The sequence below is a fragment of the Phyllostomus hastatus genome, unplaced genomic scaffold (genome assembly GCF_019186645.2).
Source record: "Phyllostomus hastatus isolate PE091 unplaced genomic scaffold, TTU_PhHast_1.1 phas_scaffold_78, whole genome shotgun sequence".
NCBI classification, from domain to species: Eukaryota; Metazoa; Chordata; class Mammalia; order Chiroptera; family Phyllostomidae; genus Phyllostomus; species Phyllostomus hastatus.
Genome location: NW_025334041.1, coordinates 98,656,528 through 98,673,011, shown reverse-complemented (window position 1 = coordinate 98,673,011; position 16,484 = coordinate 98,656,528). Strand labels below are relative to the sequence as shown.

Here is a 16,484-nt window from a genome sequence, read left to right as displayed (position 1 = left end):
ATGTAAAACAAAGTTATATATAGACTGGTTAACAAAAATGCCATGGCTAGACGTCATCATGAACCTAACCCTGTAATTCCCCCAGAAGCAATGATTCAATATTTGCTAACTCCGAGATTTCTGTGACTTTATAAAACATAACTTCCATAAATAACAAGACTGACTGTATTCATCAAAAGTATTGTTGAAAATAAAGACAACAATGGTATTATCAGATAAACAAACTATGAAAACAAAACCTGAAAGAAATTACCACCAAGGGACCTGCACTACAAGAAACTTTAAATAAAGCTCTTTAGACTGAAGGAAAATGACATCAGATAAAAATCTAGGTCTTCACGAAGGAATGATAATGGTAGAAAGGTAAATATGTTAGTAGACAAAATATTCTCATTTCTTAATTTCTTTAAAAGAATAACAGATTTTTGAAGCTCAAATCATTACAACATACAATAATATTTGTAGAAAGAAAATAATGTACCGTATTTTGCCGAGTATAATACACACCTAAGTTTTTGTGCACGTTATACACAGGGTTATCTTATACCCATGGTATGTAACCATTATACCTATGTATAATGTGCACCCTTACTTTTCCCTGAAAAATCTGGGCAATAAAAGCACAAAAGATGGAAGAAATACATGGAAGCATAAAACAAACAACAGGTGGGACAAAGAGAAAGACCTAAATGAACCATACTAATAATTACAATGAATGTAAATGACCCCAATTAAAAGGCAGAGGTTTTCAGACTAGATAAAAACCTTACCACGTGCCATTTACAGGACACACACAGTAAATGTAAGAACACAACTAAGTTAAAAAGAATCTAAAAGGATGTATCATCCAAGCACTTATCCTACGAAATCTGGAGTGGCTGTATTAATGTCAAGCCAAGTGCTTCAAAGACAAGGAGTGTTACCTAGAGATTGTCAGAGATAAAGAGGGGCATTTGGTAACAACAAAGGAGTAACTAGACATGATACTAAATACATACATAGCGACACTTAAAGGTGTATGGGAAAGGCATAGAGGAAACACATGAAGCAACTAAAGAGAGACAGACAAATCTGTAACTTTTATTTTAAAATCTTAACACTCAAGTCTCAATGAACTGATGGACAACACACCTATGCATGTAATCAGGAAGGACACGGATGATTTAGATAGCACTATCAATGAACTAAGCTGACTTTTACAGAACACTACAAACAACAGAACACACATGCTTCTTGAGTACACATGAAACTTTCACCAGGATAATCATTTCCTGGGCTGTAAAACAAGTCTCAAACTTAAAAAGCCTGACATCAGTGTATGTTCTTTGACCACATGAATTAAATTGAAGTCCATAAAACAAAAATACCTGAAAAGCCCCCAAATGTTTGGAAATTAAACTATAAAATTTTAAATAATCCATGGGCCACAGGATATATATCACGGGGAAAAGTATATTTTAAATTAAATGATAATGGAACTTTGTGGGATACAGCCAAAGCAAGCTTAGACAGAAATTTATAGCTCTAAATGCTTTTAGAAGGATGAAATTCAAAGAACATATATCTTATGAAACTAGAAAAAAAAGCAAGTTAAACCCACCAATGTTAAGCAAACAACAGAGAAAAATAAATGAAACCAAAAATGAAGAAATCAGTAGAAGTGATAATCCATAAAATTAACAAGAAAAAAGAGATAAAAACAAGTAATGGAAATAAGGGAGGGACTATCACTACAGATCTTAAAAGCATAAGAGAATATTATGAACAACTTTATGTTGATAAATTAGACACCTTAGGTGAGGGACAAATTCCTTGATGTCTACTCATCAACTTGAAATAGACAAATTCCTTGAAAGGCATACATTTCCAAAACTGGCAAAGAAGAAATAGAAAATCTAAATAGCCCTATATTACTTAAAGAAAGTATATTTGTAACCTAAAACCATCTCCATAAAGAAAACTCCAAGCCCAGATGGCTTCACTAGTAAATTCTATAAAATCTAAGGATGATTATACAAACTCATTAACAAAAATAGAGGAAGAGCCAACACTTCCAAAAACATTTTACAAATTTATATATTAGTACCAAAACCAGGAAAGTATATTACAAGAAAATTAATTTACAGAAAAGTACCCCTTACATATACATGTAAAAATCTTTTACAATATATTAGCAAATTGAATCTAGCAATTCATAAAAAGCATATTCATTACCAAAAGGGTTTAATTCCAGGAATATGAGATTGGTTCAACATTCAAAATGACAATTTCATCAAACAATGAAATTTATCATATTAACAGCCTGAAAAAGTCATATAATTGTCTCAATAGATACCAAAGGCATCTGTTAAAATTCAATACTATTTCATAAGAATTCTCAACAAACAAAATAGAAGGAAACTATCAACCTATAGGTCAGGATATCTAGAAAAAAATAATAATGAAAGCCTAGCCACATTCCTTCGCAAGGCAGAATAAAGCAAAGAATTTTTTACATATTTTACTGTACTTGCCTTCTTACCACATTTACAGCATAACGATCAGAAGGGAGAAAGTAAAACAATGTTAACTTTCAAACAATAGCACTATGTAGTTAAAAAAATTCTATGGTTAAAAAAAGCCTACTTAACCCTACTAGAGCTACTAAGTGAGTTTAGGAAAAATGCAGGGTTGTTACAAGAACAGTATACAAAAACCATTGTGTTTTTATTTACCAGCAACTAACAAATGAAAAATAAAATATTTTAACTATCATCTACAATAGCAACAAAGAATATAAAATACTTAGAAATAAATTTAACAATAGAAATACAAAAGCTCTACACTGAAAACTACAAAACACTGCTGAGAGAAACTGAAAAAGACCTAAGCATTTTATATATATAATATATATCTCATGTTCATGGATTGGGAGACTTCAAACAGCCTTGGAGGCAGAGACAGTGTCCTCCTCTTGAGCAATAATAAGGCAGACATGCTTATTAGGTAGTGAAATGTGGCTTTTCTCTAAGCCCAAGGCTGCTCTCCTGTAACACCACTCACACAAGTGCAAGCATCACTTGGCCCTCTCAGTGTTGCCCTATGTGAAATGGGGCCCAGGGAACCTGTGCAAGAAAATGCTGATATTCTAGCTATGATCACTGCTGTGAGCTCTTACTCAGGCATCTGTGTCTTCTGCCAATATCCATGAAACTATGCAAGGCGAATTTGTTAGTTTGTTGTAGGGTAAAATTTCAAACCTTAAGATGTCAATTCTCCCCATATTAATCTTTAGACTCAATAACAATCCCAATCAAATTCCGTGAGCAGTCTGTGGAAATGAACAAGTTAGTCCTAAAGTGTATATGGAAATACAAAGGGCATAAAAAGAGCAAAATAATTTTGAAAAAAAAAATATATATAAAACTTGGTGTACTCAGGCTACTTGATTTTAAGACTTATGTAAAGTAATAGCAATTAAAAGAGTCTGGCATTGGCATAAGGATAGACAAATAGATTAACAGAACAAAACAGATACAGACATCCTTAACTCACAATGGTTCGACATTACAGAAAGTAATACGCATTCAGTAGAAACCATACTTTGAAATTTAAGTCTTTCCCCAGGCTAGCGATGTGCAGTACAATTCTCTGGTGACTCCAGGCAGGGGCAGCACACCGCAGCGAGCCACAGCTCCCAGGTCAGGAGGGTAAACAACTGATGCTCTACAGTATGTTCACTGTTAGATGATTTTGCCCAACTGTAGGCAGGCAAAGTATGTGTTCTCAGCGTGTTTACAGTAGGCTAGGTCAACCCTGCAAGGCTGCAGTCAAAAAAACTACAACATAGGTTGCGTGTATTTGAGAGAGACATACATTACCAGTATGTGCTGAAATGTGAAAAAAAAAGTAAAATACTGCAAATTTGCATTATTTATATAATAAAATGCAAGACTTTTTATTTACTTACAGTTGCAATTTAGAAATTACTAAACACAAATAAAACTTTTCAAATAACAGAAACATGGATATTGCTAAAAAAATACAACCCCCAAAATATCTTTAACATTATTTAATCAGAATCTTCAATAGTTGACTTTGTAAGACATTTGTAACAGTCATTACAAACAATACTGCTATGCTCAAGGTGGTATCTCTCAGAGACAATTTACTATCAAGTGTCATGCACCCTTAGGAAACACATGTTACAACCAAACTGACAGCTTACACATTGTGGCTTAACATTAGTCATGTACAAATGCGCAGCTAGTCATGAGTTTTAACTTATGCATCCAATATACGTAACAATATCTAAGAAGAATCTGTATCTCTCAGATCAGCCACAAACTCTGCTGGGTTAAGCAATGATGTTTGGTAGGTTAAGTGTATTAAATGCATTTTAAAAAATCACATTTAATGAGCTAATCTTTGTTCTCCTTCTTCTCCACCTATTCCTCATTATCCCACTCTTCCACCCACTCCCACACTGAATGCTGGACACACTTATGTGTCCATTATTCCACACAAACGGACATGGAATAATGCCAGAGAAAGTTCATACCAATTTTTAAGTGTCAAAATGCACTTTTGACTTGGGATATTTTCAACTTACCATGGGTTTATGGAAAATAACCACCATCGTAAGTTAAGGAGCATCTGTGTGTTTAAATAGACACACTAATATGGTCGATTTTCATCAAAGGCACCAAAGCAAATCAATAGAGAAAAGACAAATTTCTTCCACAAAAATTCTGTTGGGACACAGAATATCTATATGGAAAAAATACGTAAATCTGAATCTGTAACTCTCCCATAGACAAAAATTCATTCAAGATGGATCACAGATTTAAACATAAAAGCTAAAACTATAAAACTTCTACAAGAAAATATAGTGTTTTCACAACTGTGGAATAGGCAAAGGTGTCTAGCACACTAAACATGAACCATAAAAGGAAAACTTGATAAATTAAGACTTTTTTTAAAGATTTTATTTATTTACTTTTAGAGATGGGGGAGAGAGAGAGCGAGAGCAAGAGAAACATCAATGTGTGGTTGCTGGGGGCCATGGCCTGCAACCTAGGCATGTGCCCTGACTAGGAATCGAACCTGCAATGCCTGGTTCACAGCCCACACTCAATCCACTGAGCTACTCCAGCCAGGGCAATTAAGACTTCTTCAAAAGCAGAAATTATACTCATCAAAAGAAACCATCGATAAAATTAACAAGTAAGCTACAGATTAGGATAATATATTCACAATACATAGATCTGACAAAAGACTCCTATGAATCAGTAAGAAAATAACACATACCCCAAGGGAAGAATGGGCAAATTACCTGGACACTTCACAAAACAAAACATGTAAGTAGCCAACAGACGTGTAAAAGTCCTCTAATTCATTAGTCATTAGGGAGATGTGAATTAAAACCACAATGAGAAACAACTATACACCCACTAAAATTAGAAAGACTGATCATGTCCAAAGGTGGTGAGAATGTGAAGCCACCTTAATTCCACACAGTGCTGGCAGATGCGGAACCCCTCTGGAGAACACTTCGGCAATTTTTTATAAAGGCATCTACTCCATGAACCAGCAATTCTACTCTTACTCAATTCTACCCTCTTTATCCAAGAGAAATGAAAACAAATGTCCACAAAAAAGGCCCATACAAGAATGTTCATAGCATCCTATTGTTCATAATAGCCAAAAATTATAAGTAATCCAAATGCCCATTAACAATGAAGGAATTATTAAATTGTGGTATATTCTTATCTTGGAACACTACTCAGCAGTATAAAGAAACAAATTACTAATACCTGCAACATCACTGAAAAATGTGAAAAAAATAACTGGGTGCAAAAGCCAGACACAAGAGTACACACTATATGATTCCATTCATATGATGCTGTGTAAAAGGCACAACATGGTGAAAACAACCTGAACAGTAGTTGCTTGAGATTGGGGGGCTGCAGGAAGGACGGAACAAGAATGGAATTAACTTGATGGCTAAGGGCCCAAGGGATCTTTCTGGGATGATGAAAATGTTCTGTATATTGATAGGGGAGTGGGTTAAGTGAGTAGATGCGCTTGTCAAAACAGAATTTCCAAAACTTAAGATCTGTGCATTTTGTTGTATGTAAGTTACATCTTAATAAAAACATTTAAATGACTATCAGCTAAAAAATAAAAGCATCACAATGAAAAAAGTATATTTGCATTCTTCAACAAATTTCAGAAAGTGCACAAGTAAGCAAGGGAGAACCCATAAACTTATTGAAAAATAAACCAATCCATTGTAATGTGTGGACCTTATTTGAAGTCTGATTAAAAAAAAAACCACGATTAAAAAAAAAAAACCAGTTGGGACATCCACTACATAATAGGAAATATAAACAATGGCTGGATATTTAATGATATTAATTATTGCTACATACGTTGGGAAAGTATCTGATCAAGAGTGCATACCGTGGTTATGTTTGGAAAAGAGGACTTACAGTTTGCAAGACACATAACAAAGTATTTATGAGGTGGGGGACTGGCAAGAGTGGCCATGGATCGCTCATTGTTGGGGCTCAGATTTCATTCACTATGGTTTTTATGTTTCAAATTTTCCATAAAAAGTAAAAATAATTTTTAAATGCCTCCAAAAAAGAGATAAGGCAATGTAAACGTATTAGAATTCTATTATACTGAAGCTATTTTAACCACAGTTTTACCCACAATTCTTTTAGCAGACCATTAAAATATACACGTTTGATTCTACCAATGCCAAGCTTAACTATAGTTCCTGCAACATGTTTCATTAACAAAATTTTGGTGAGAGGGACTAGGGAAAGTGTGGTGGAATACAGTGGGTAAATGAGAAAGCATGTTGGGAGGTGGTAGTTCCTGTCCTGTTCAAAAGTGGTATCTCACAGACCTAATCCTTAGAGAAGACCTATGGTGTGTAGACCATAGATGACCTATAACACATAACAACGAAACACTTGATCTTCTAATTTTCATAATGCACCTATGCAAAAAAAAAGCATCTAACGAAGTTTTTATCAAGTTGTTTTGTATAAAAATTGATTTTTAAACGAAATTAAAATATTAGAACTTGGTATAATAAAACTTTGTATAATTTTAATAATGTTGATTAGTTGAGACTGAGAAGTTCCAAAGGCTATTTATAAAAGGGATTTATATGATAGGTTTAACTATGTTTAATAACCTCCTTAGAACAAAGAAGAAACAGAATTTTCAGAAAGTAAATTCCCTTTTTTCTCTACAGTAACTGCAGTAGCTTAAATTTTTTTTTTCATGTTTTAGGTCGGCTTCACCCAAGGCTGTCAAAATGCAACAGATAAATAAATTTAATAAATTTAATAATGGCACCTTTCAGTTAGTCAACTTCACAAGTCAATCTGTAAAGTTAAAGAGTAAAAATGTGCAGGCAGGCCTGGAACCCAAGTAAAGTTTTTTTTTCTCTTTTCACAAAAGCGGCTGACAGGTCGGTAAATAGGTGATTGTTCTTACAGTACAAGCACAAGACTCCTCTGATTTTAAGACAGCAGAAAGTCTTTACAACTAGGGACCTGTGTTTTGCCCTCGGTCCACTACCCGCACCTCTCCTAAGTACCATCCCTGCTCATCTGTCTGTCCCCATACTCAGCCCTGAGCCTGGTATTAAAAAACAAAACACAACAACAAAGAAGACTATGTTAACTTTTTCTTAATTAATATTGAACTTCCAAGGAATCAGACAGCCACCAAATCTGTACAAACAACAAAACTTTGTAAGCCTTCCTTAGCTATAAATAATAATTTCATCAATAAGAACAAGACACTAAAGAAATACTGTTTTTTAATAAAACTGGAGGTCCACCTAAGTAAAAGATTCAGGGAGAGCTAAAAAGTTAATCCAGTATTTAGCAACTACAGCCCCTACTACAGTACTATAAAGAATGTTACTTCTCATCTTGCAACAAAAATATTTTAGAAAGGAAAAAGCAGGAGGACTTATCTTTAAGTCTCTAATCACTTGAAAAGAGGGGAACAAAAACCCAGTATTTCAAGTGTTTCCTACTAAGCAGCCTAGAATACTTAATATTTATGTTTTAAAGCCCACATTTCACATAATTATACATTAGTTATTTTAAGTACATGTTAATAAAAACAATGTCTTGGTAGAAAAAAACATACTATCAATACTAAAAATATATAATTCTTCCCTAATTTAATCCCTAAATGTAATGTAACCCATTCTACTTCCAACAGAGGGACAGGAGACTAGATAAACTTTAAAGATCAGATAGAAATTTATACATGCACAAGGCAAAGAAAATAATTGCAGAAAAGCCCTATTAGCTAGTATTTTACTTGAAAGTTATAGTCTATGTATGGTCATCAGAGAGGAACTAAACTTATTAGGGGGATCACCTCATAAGTTATATAAATGTCTAACCACTATGCCATATACCTGAAATAATATAATACTGAATGCCAACTGGAATTGAAAAAAATTTTAAAGATTAATTAAAATAAATAAAAGTTACAGCAATTAAAACAAAAAAAAATGAAGAAAATATTTCACCCATACAAGTATGTAACAAAAGTGGCATTTCAAAATATGTAGTAAAGAAAACAGTGTTGAAACAAATGGGAAATCACATTTAAAAAATTATATCACTACTTCTCTAAGACAAAATTAACTACAGGAGAAAGAATTAAATGCCAAAATAAAATCAGAAAAATACCAGAAAAATACATGGGAAAAATTTTTTTAAGACATATGCATGACAAAGGCTATTTCCTTATAATTGAGCAAGTGCTCCTGCATCTATAAGAACAGCAGAGGGGGCAGGGGAGAGGGAGTAGCAGTAGCTGTCAATCGTCAAGGCTATGTATGATCAGAAAAATGCACTGGCACCTAAAAAATATGGCACCTAAGACCATTAGAAAAATACTGGGAAATATAAGTTTTTTAAGAAGTTGCTAAACCATTTACTGGTTTATCGATCTACTGTATTGGCAAATGCAAAAGGGAAAAGGTACTGTAACATATTATTGGTAGGAACACAGGTTGTAACAACTCTTTATAGTACAATTTGGCATCATCTATCAACATTTTAAATTCACATACCCTTTGAACCAGCAATTCTACTTGGATGAATTTATATTACAACAAATAGAGAAGAGCACATATTCCCAAAGTTGTTTATATAAGAGTATTCACTGCAACATTATTTATAACAAAAAAAAGGCTGAGAAACAATCTAATTAATCATCAATAAAAGGCTGACTAAAAATATATAATATTCATCTTATATATCTAAATAAATACATGCTTTAATTCATAAGACTTAGGATTTTTTTAAAGAAGAGTTTTATTACTACGGGGAGTCTTTAAAGATTTTATTTATATACTTTTAAGAGAAAGGGGAAAGGAAGGAGAGAGAGAGCAACATGCAAGAGATACACTGATAGGTTGCCTCTCACACGCCACCAACTGGACACCTGGACCACAATCCAGGCATGTGCCCTGACTGGGAATCGAACCAGCGACCCTTCAATTCACAGGCTGGCACTCAACCCACTGAGCCACACCAGCCAGGGCAAGACTTAGGATTTTTATTGTCAGAAAATATTGTAGTAATTCTGGAACTAAACAGAATATGAAGATCCACAGTCATCTATAATTTTATATTTATTCAACAAATATCTGAGTGCCTATATCATATCTCTGCTCAGCAATGCAGATATAATATCATATAGTCCTTTTCCTCAAGGAAAAACATAATAGAGCCCCTTTACTCAAGGAGTATACAGTCTGGTAGAGACTACAGATAAGTAAACATACCATTACCAATATATGAGGTAAAAAACAGAATGTTACAGGAACACATGAGGAAAGCAATTTAAAAATTAACAATAACCACACCAAGAAACCAAAACCCATCAGCTTAAATGAGAATGAGACATTATCAACTCCCCCTCTATAGTTTAAAAGAATGATGAGTCCATCAATCCTGAGAAGACCTTAGCTTCAATAAAGCTGGGTCTCACCATCTTGCATGCCTATGTCCACGAAGGTCACATTAACCCATTTAAACACTGCTGATGAACTATGATTCTGCCCTTACAGTTCCCACTCCTGGTGCTATCATCACCTTCAGGGGGACCTTCTAGGATCATGTCTGGAAATAAGGACAAAAAGTCTCAGAGAATGCACTATAAGAACAGTGTATCTGCAACACTTCTCCTTAATCGGAGGTTGCAAAGAAAAGTCAAGAAATATATCCATTTGGTTGGTACTTGTATCTTGGGCTAGCAAAATACCTTTAAAAGGTATCATTTAAATTGGGACCTTGAGCCCTGGCTGGTGTGGTCCAGTGGACTGAGCGCTTGTCTGCAAACCAAAGGACTGCAGGTTTGATACCCAGTCAGGACAAATGCCTGGATTGTGGGCCAGGCCCCCAGTAGGGGGCACATAAGAGGCAATCACACATTCATGTTTCTCTCCCTCTTTCTCCCTCCCTTCCCCTCTGTCTAAAAGTAAATAAACATTTTAAAAAATAAATTGGGGCCTTGCATCAGTAGGTTTTCAAGTAAATTGTTTTTAGGTATATTATGAATGACTACACATAAAACAGACCTAATTTTTGGACAATAGATAACATGAGCCTTTTTAGAAATGTTTTATATAATATAGCAAACCTTTCACTTAATATAAGCAAAAGTTTATTTATACAGCATATTTCCTAAATACTTTTCCACATAACCTGTAATTATATATTTACCAAAGACTCCATATATTTATTACATCATTTTAAAAGGGATTTAAAAGAGTTTGCTAGATACTAAAAGGCATGTAAGTTTGATACTGTGCTGCTTAGGAACCAATCTGAAATATATGCAATAATTTATCTTATCCATAAGGAGTGTGCCACTTGTTCCTAGTTAGAAAATAAAAAATGGCTTAACAAAAGAAATTATTCAGAATCTCTAAATTCATCAGTTCTATTCCTTGTTATCATGTTAGATAAAATGGAAGGAAGATGGGGAATAGAGCATGACATCTCTTTCTTTAGAAGCAGCTTATAAAATATATTATCACTCAAAACCTTTTAATATTTCTAATATGTGCTTCTATACCAATATAAATGATCATATAATACATGACTTTATGAAGACTAATAGTTTTTCATCTCCAAGACGTAAAATACCCTATACTTACTGCAATATCCAACTCTATACAAATTTCCACTGCAATTAACAACTTTGGACAGTCTCTAAAATTGATTTAATAAGCACCAACATTCTTTTCTTTGCATTTACATTCACGGCCTCAAAGCCCTATCAATTCTTCTTTCATAAAGCCCCTTTGTAACCTAATGATAAAAATACTAATTCACAACCCAAGAAAATCATGCTTCCCTTCTATTCCATTGTCACTGAACTAGTGATGAAGTAGTTCAGGCTCTACTCATCTGTCTCAGAACTATTGCTAAAGCTTTCTAAAGAGTGTTTTCTTTCCAACCTATCTAGAATATGGTCACCAATTCCCTCTTTTTAACAGTTTTCATGATGTCATCCATGCCTCAGTTCAATAATCTTCTATGGCTTCCCAATGCCTAACATAGTAAATTGGAAGAGGGTTGAAAAATAATATATTAACTACATTTTGAAAACAAGAATAAAAACACTTTTGGTTTCCTAATATAAATTTCAAAAGCAAGAGCAACTGTAGCGAATAAAGGCAGGATGATAAAACCCTAATTCCTTAATTGGACATTCAACACCCTTCAGAATGCAGATCTAGCACACATTTCAATCTTGATTAATACTGCTTTAGCATACGGCCAGAGAGCAGTTCAGTGCAACTGTTAATGATGTTTGCATTTCTCTCAACCTAATTTCTACTCAGTTTCCCTCATATTTCCTCAAAGCCTAGGTCAACCAACCACCTCCACAACCTGAAGCCAACTCTTCTCAGAGTGAAAAATGGTCACCAAGTGAGAGGCTTTGGTCTCACTCCAGTTACTGCCTTACCAGGAGGATGCTCTGAGCACAACAGCAAATCAGAGTTTACTCAAAACGAGTGTGGACGACAACGTTAAATATACGAGTGTCACGGATCAACCCTCTTCCAATCAGGCTGGTCTGTTTCTAACCAAGCTCCACACATTTCTCACCTCACCTTTACACTCTGCCATCAGCCCTCTCAATTCCTCTAAATCTTCAAAACTTTATTTTTGCTTCAAAATCAGTTATTTAAGGAACATATTTCTAACATAAACAACATTTTTTTAAAGCCAATCTTTTTTACCCTGGACTGTTAGAGATCTAAGTGAAGCCTACCTCTCTCCCCTTCCTCGTTTTTCTCACTAGTGCTTCTAACTAGATTCTCAAACAGACAAAGTTCATTCCTACCTCAGGGCTTTTGCCTCCTAAGAGTTGCTTGGAAATTTTTTTATTGCAATTCAAATCTTACCTCCTCAGAAAGGCCTTATAAAGGACCCCACACATCCCAGTCATTTTCCACACCATTATCCTGTTTATTTTCGTCATAATACCACTATTCTGAGTTCCTCACTTAAGTGTTGGACTGGCCAAAAAGTTCATTTGTTTTTTCTGTAAGATGGCTCCAGTAGTACTTGTCTTTTACTTCATTTGAAACAATTTTGCTAGATTATATTGTGAGAGCTGTCATATCAGCACACATTTAAAAAATACCAAAACTGGTGAGTTTTTGTGTAGCAATTTTAATATTGAAGATGGAAGAAAATATGCAACACTTTCTGCATATTATGCTTTATTACTTCAAGAAAAGTAAAAACACAACTGAAACACAAAAAGAGATTTGTGCAGTGTGTGGAGAAGGTGCTATGACTCATTGAACTGGTCAAAAGTGGTTTGAGAAGTTTCGTTCTGGAGATTTCTTGCTGGGCAATGCTCTACAGTAGGGTGGACCAAGTGAGGTTGATAAAGATCCAATCAAGACATTACTGAGAACAATCAATGTTATACCACGTGAAAGATAGCCAACATACTCAAAATATCCAAATCAATAAAGTTATTGGATAAAGTTATTGAAAATAAAAAAATGTGTCATTTATGGAAAAAAACAGACAGATTTTTTGGCCAACCCAGTACTTACAACTACCCCTATGGGGAGCACATGTATCTTACTGCTATACCCTCATGACCCAGCAGTGCCTATCTCTTGGCAGATAAGCAATAATCAGCTGAATGAACAATTAAAAGAAATCCAGACTCATTTAAATGGTTTACACGTCCATGACCATAATCAAATTAAAGGAACTGAAGTTTCCAGATAGGTATCAGTACAGAAATAGGGAACCACACAGAGTCCCTAGGAAGACAATACAATACTGTCTCTTCTTTGTCTTCTACACTACCATTCCAAAAGTCAAAATTCCAAAAGAATGCTGTCATCTTGAACCTCTAATGTTCAAAGAAAAAACTCTTCTCTTTGTTCCCATTCAGGCATGTAAGATGACAAATTAGTATGCTTTCTGTTAATCATTAAATTTTCCTTCTGCAAATTTCTTATTACTTTGTATTTTTCTACCTCAACTTAGTTTCTCTCAAATGTGATTTTGATTCAGAGAAAAGGGAAGATTGAGACATCCTCATCTTCTAATATATTTAGTGTAGTAAATAGTGTTTTGAGTCATGCTTTGGGGGATGTCAATGTTAAAATGAAACATCACAATTCCTTTCTCATTGTCAAGCAGGAGTGAATGGAAAAAAACTGTGACTTCAGACTGATTTTCTAGAAAACAAACCATTTCTAAAATTTTACAAGGCTCCGAATCACTACCTGATTCTTGAACTTTTATAGAGAAAGGGACACTGTTACCAGGACACTTTCTGTCCCAAAAGTAAGAAGCTACTTGTTAGTAAGTTAATAATTTGTCTAATAAGTTAATAATTTGCCTAATAAGTTAAACTCTGAATTTTTTATCATCTAAAATAATTTCCGAAGATGTTCTTAAAAACTAATCATGTACCATCAGTTACTCGTGAATGAAGACTATTTACAGATTATGCAGATTGTCTCAGTCGATCTACAACTTAACTTTCAAGAAATACTTTACTCAATATATGAAAACCTGTCTCAAAATATTTCATTAAGTCTCATGGTAAGTCTGCCTCAAGTATAGTTAGCCTATTCCCGGAAAGGAATCCACAGGTTTCTCTTCTTTAAGAATATCAATCATTTTGCCTCAATTATTATGCATTAATAGCCTAAACCTGTCCACATTAACAGCAATTCCTCTTGCTCTGTAGCTGAGGCCCTGGCAAAACGGCGCTCCCTCGGAACACAATGCCCAGATCCCATTTCCCCGGCTCGGTTTAGCTGGTGCGGATAAGCTGGGCGGTGTCAGGACGTCGCCAGAACTCTCTCCTTCCCAATTCTCCACGCGCCACACCACTGGAGGCGCTCTCCCTTCACTGCAGTTAGGTCAGTGTGGACGTTTTCCAGTGGGCCAGCTCCACACCAGGGCAAGAGGAGGGGAAGAGATATGCTTGAGGGCCACGCAGACCAGGGAGGGGGTGAGGATGAGGGCCAGGGCTAAATGTAGGCAAGTAGACTACCAGCGAAACTGCGCCTTTTCCCTAAGAGCAACCCAGACGGGTAGACAAAAGATTAAGGCGCCAAGGCCTTTCCATCTTCACACCAGAACCAAGCCCGCCCAATGAATCTACAACCCGAGTTCCTCGATACACGCCCAGATCCTACTAGGGGTGGGTGGGTGCCTAACTTCAGGGACGCAGTGGAATGGAGACAAGAGGGAAGAACCTGGGAGCGGGCGGGTGCACGTGTTCCCCGATACCCCGACAGACAAAAAACAAGCCCGGGCTTCCACCACCTCCCCACCCAGCTCCCCGTGGTTCCCATCAGGGTGGGGGAGGGCGCCTTCACCCCAAGGTCCGCAGACAAAGCCTCCTCGGGGCAGAAAGGGGGGCTCCGCCGGAGCAGCTGGGGCTGCACACAAAAGAGGGAGGGGCGCGAGCGACTGCACGAGGCAGAAGAGATAGGCACTCACCCACTGAGCCTAAGGAGCCCCTGCGCTTGGGCGCGGCCGGAGTGGAGGGGGGTGCGGCGGGGGCCGGGGCTGGCGGGGTCCACGCGGGCTCGGCTTGGGGGCTCACGTTGGTCGGGGGAGGAGGGGGAGGCCGGACCGGAGGCTCGTCGTCCTCGGAGAGCTTGGAGGACAAGACTGCGGCAGCAGAGGGTATGGATGGCGCGGACGACGCGGGGCTCGTGTCCCAAGACGGCTGCCTCTCCGGGACGGCCGGGGGAGAGGCTGGCAGGGGTCCCCGGGGCGCCGGGGGCACAAAGTCATTGCCGAAGTCCAGCAGGGGCGCGGCGGGGGCTGTGGGCACTGGGGCCGCGGACAGCCCGGCGGCGGGCTTCCTCTCCAGGACCTCTAGCTCCTCCAGGTCCTCGTCCTCATCTTCTTCCTCCTCTTCCTCCTCCTCTTCCTCCTCCTCTTCGGGCTCGCGTACGAACTGGTACTTGAACGTGGGCTGAGGCCGGGGCGGGTTGTCCGAGGACGAAGAGACCAGAGACGACTGGTCCATGTCTTCCATGGCTGGCAGGTCGGAGATGATGCTGCAGCTACCGCTGCCGCCCGGAACGCTTTTCCTTAGAGCCACGGGCAGTTGTGGGGGGTGGGGAGGACCGAAAGGGGCAGGGCAGAACAAGCCGAGGGACCTGCAGAGGCGACGGCTCCTGGAACAATGAGACTGCTGCTCCTGCCTCCGCACCCGTGATGCGCCACCCGCCCCGTCCCCAGTTGCCGCCGCCGCCCAAACGAGCGAAGGAGAGAGGCCAGGAGACTCTCCGCCCAGTTTGGCGTGATTCACGCCCCGCCACCCCGCCCCCAGCAGGCAGGGAGCAGTGCGGGAGCAGGCAGCAGTGCGGGAGGGAGGGAGCCAATTGGCTATGGGTCAGAGACGAAGGACAACGAACCGGCCCAATGGAAAAGAAAAGGTAGGAAAGTGGGTGGGGTTCTTTACACTTTCTCTCTCTTACTAGCTGGGTTGGGTTCGGTGGGCGGAGTTTGGAACTGGCAATCCCACGCTCTACCGTGGGTAGTTGAGGATAAGGGCTGGGGTCTGGGCCTTGATCACAGCTGGAGGTCTGGCTGTCGATAGAGTTCAGCTTTTGCTAAGAGAGCCAACTGCCTATACTGAGGGGCAGGAGGCGTTTATGGCGCGGTACCGGAAGGGCGTTGTTATCCTGGGGACTAGGAGTGGAAACTTTCCTCCCAGGAAAGGAAAAAACCCAGAGTGGACAAAGGTACTAACTAACTGGGACTGTAAAGTAGGCCCTAAGGGTTGCAACATACGTAACGTTCTAAGATTTTGAAATAAAAGATTATATATTTTTTCAAGCTTAAATTCCCAGGACACCTCATCACTACTACCATCACCACCCCAAAAGAAAAAAATAATTTTCTGACAGGGTTAAGGTCACCCCAGTCTAA

General features: G+C 37.9%; 1 protein-coding gene across 3 annotated transcripts in view; it reads right to left on the bottom strand.

Moving 5' to 3' along the window:
• RTN4 (reticulon 4) overlaps window positions 1-15,805 on the bottom strand; it is an 80,093-nt gene extending 64,288 nt beyond the window's left edge. For 2 of the 3 annotated variants that reach the window (XM_045828179.1, XM_045828180.1), the window contains exon 1: window positions 15,039-15,779. In XM_045828179.1, coding sequence (XP_045684135.1) covers window positions 15,039-15,585 — 547 coding nt within the window. In that variant the 5' untranslated portion in view covers window positions 15,586-15,779. Of the gene's footprint in view, window positions 1-15,038 lie in introns of all 3 variants that reach the window. The other variant, XM_045828178.1, reaches the window with a different exon arrangement.
• Window positions 15,806-16,484: the final 679 nt, after the last annotated feature.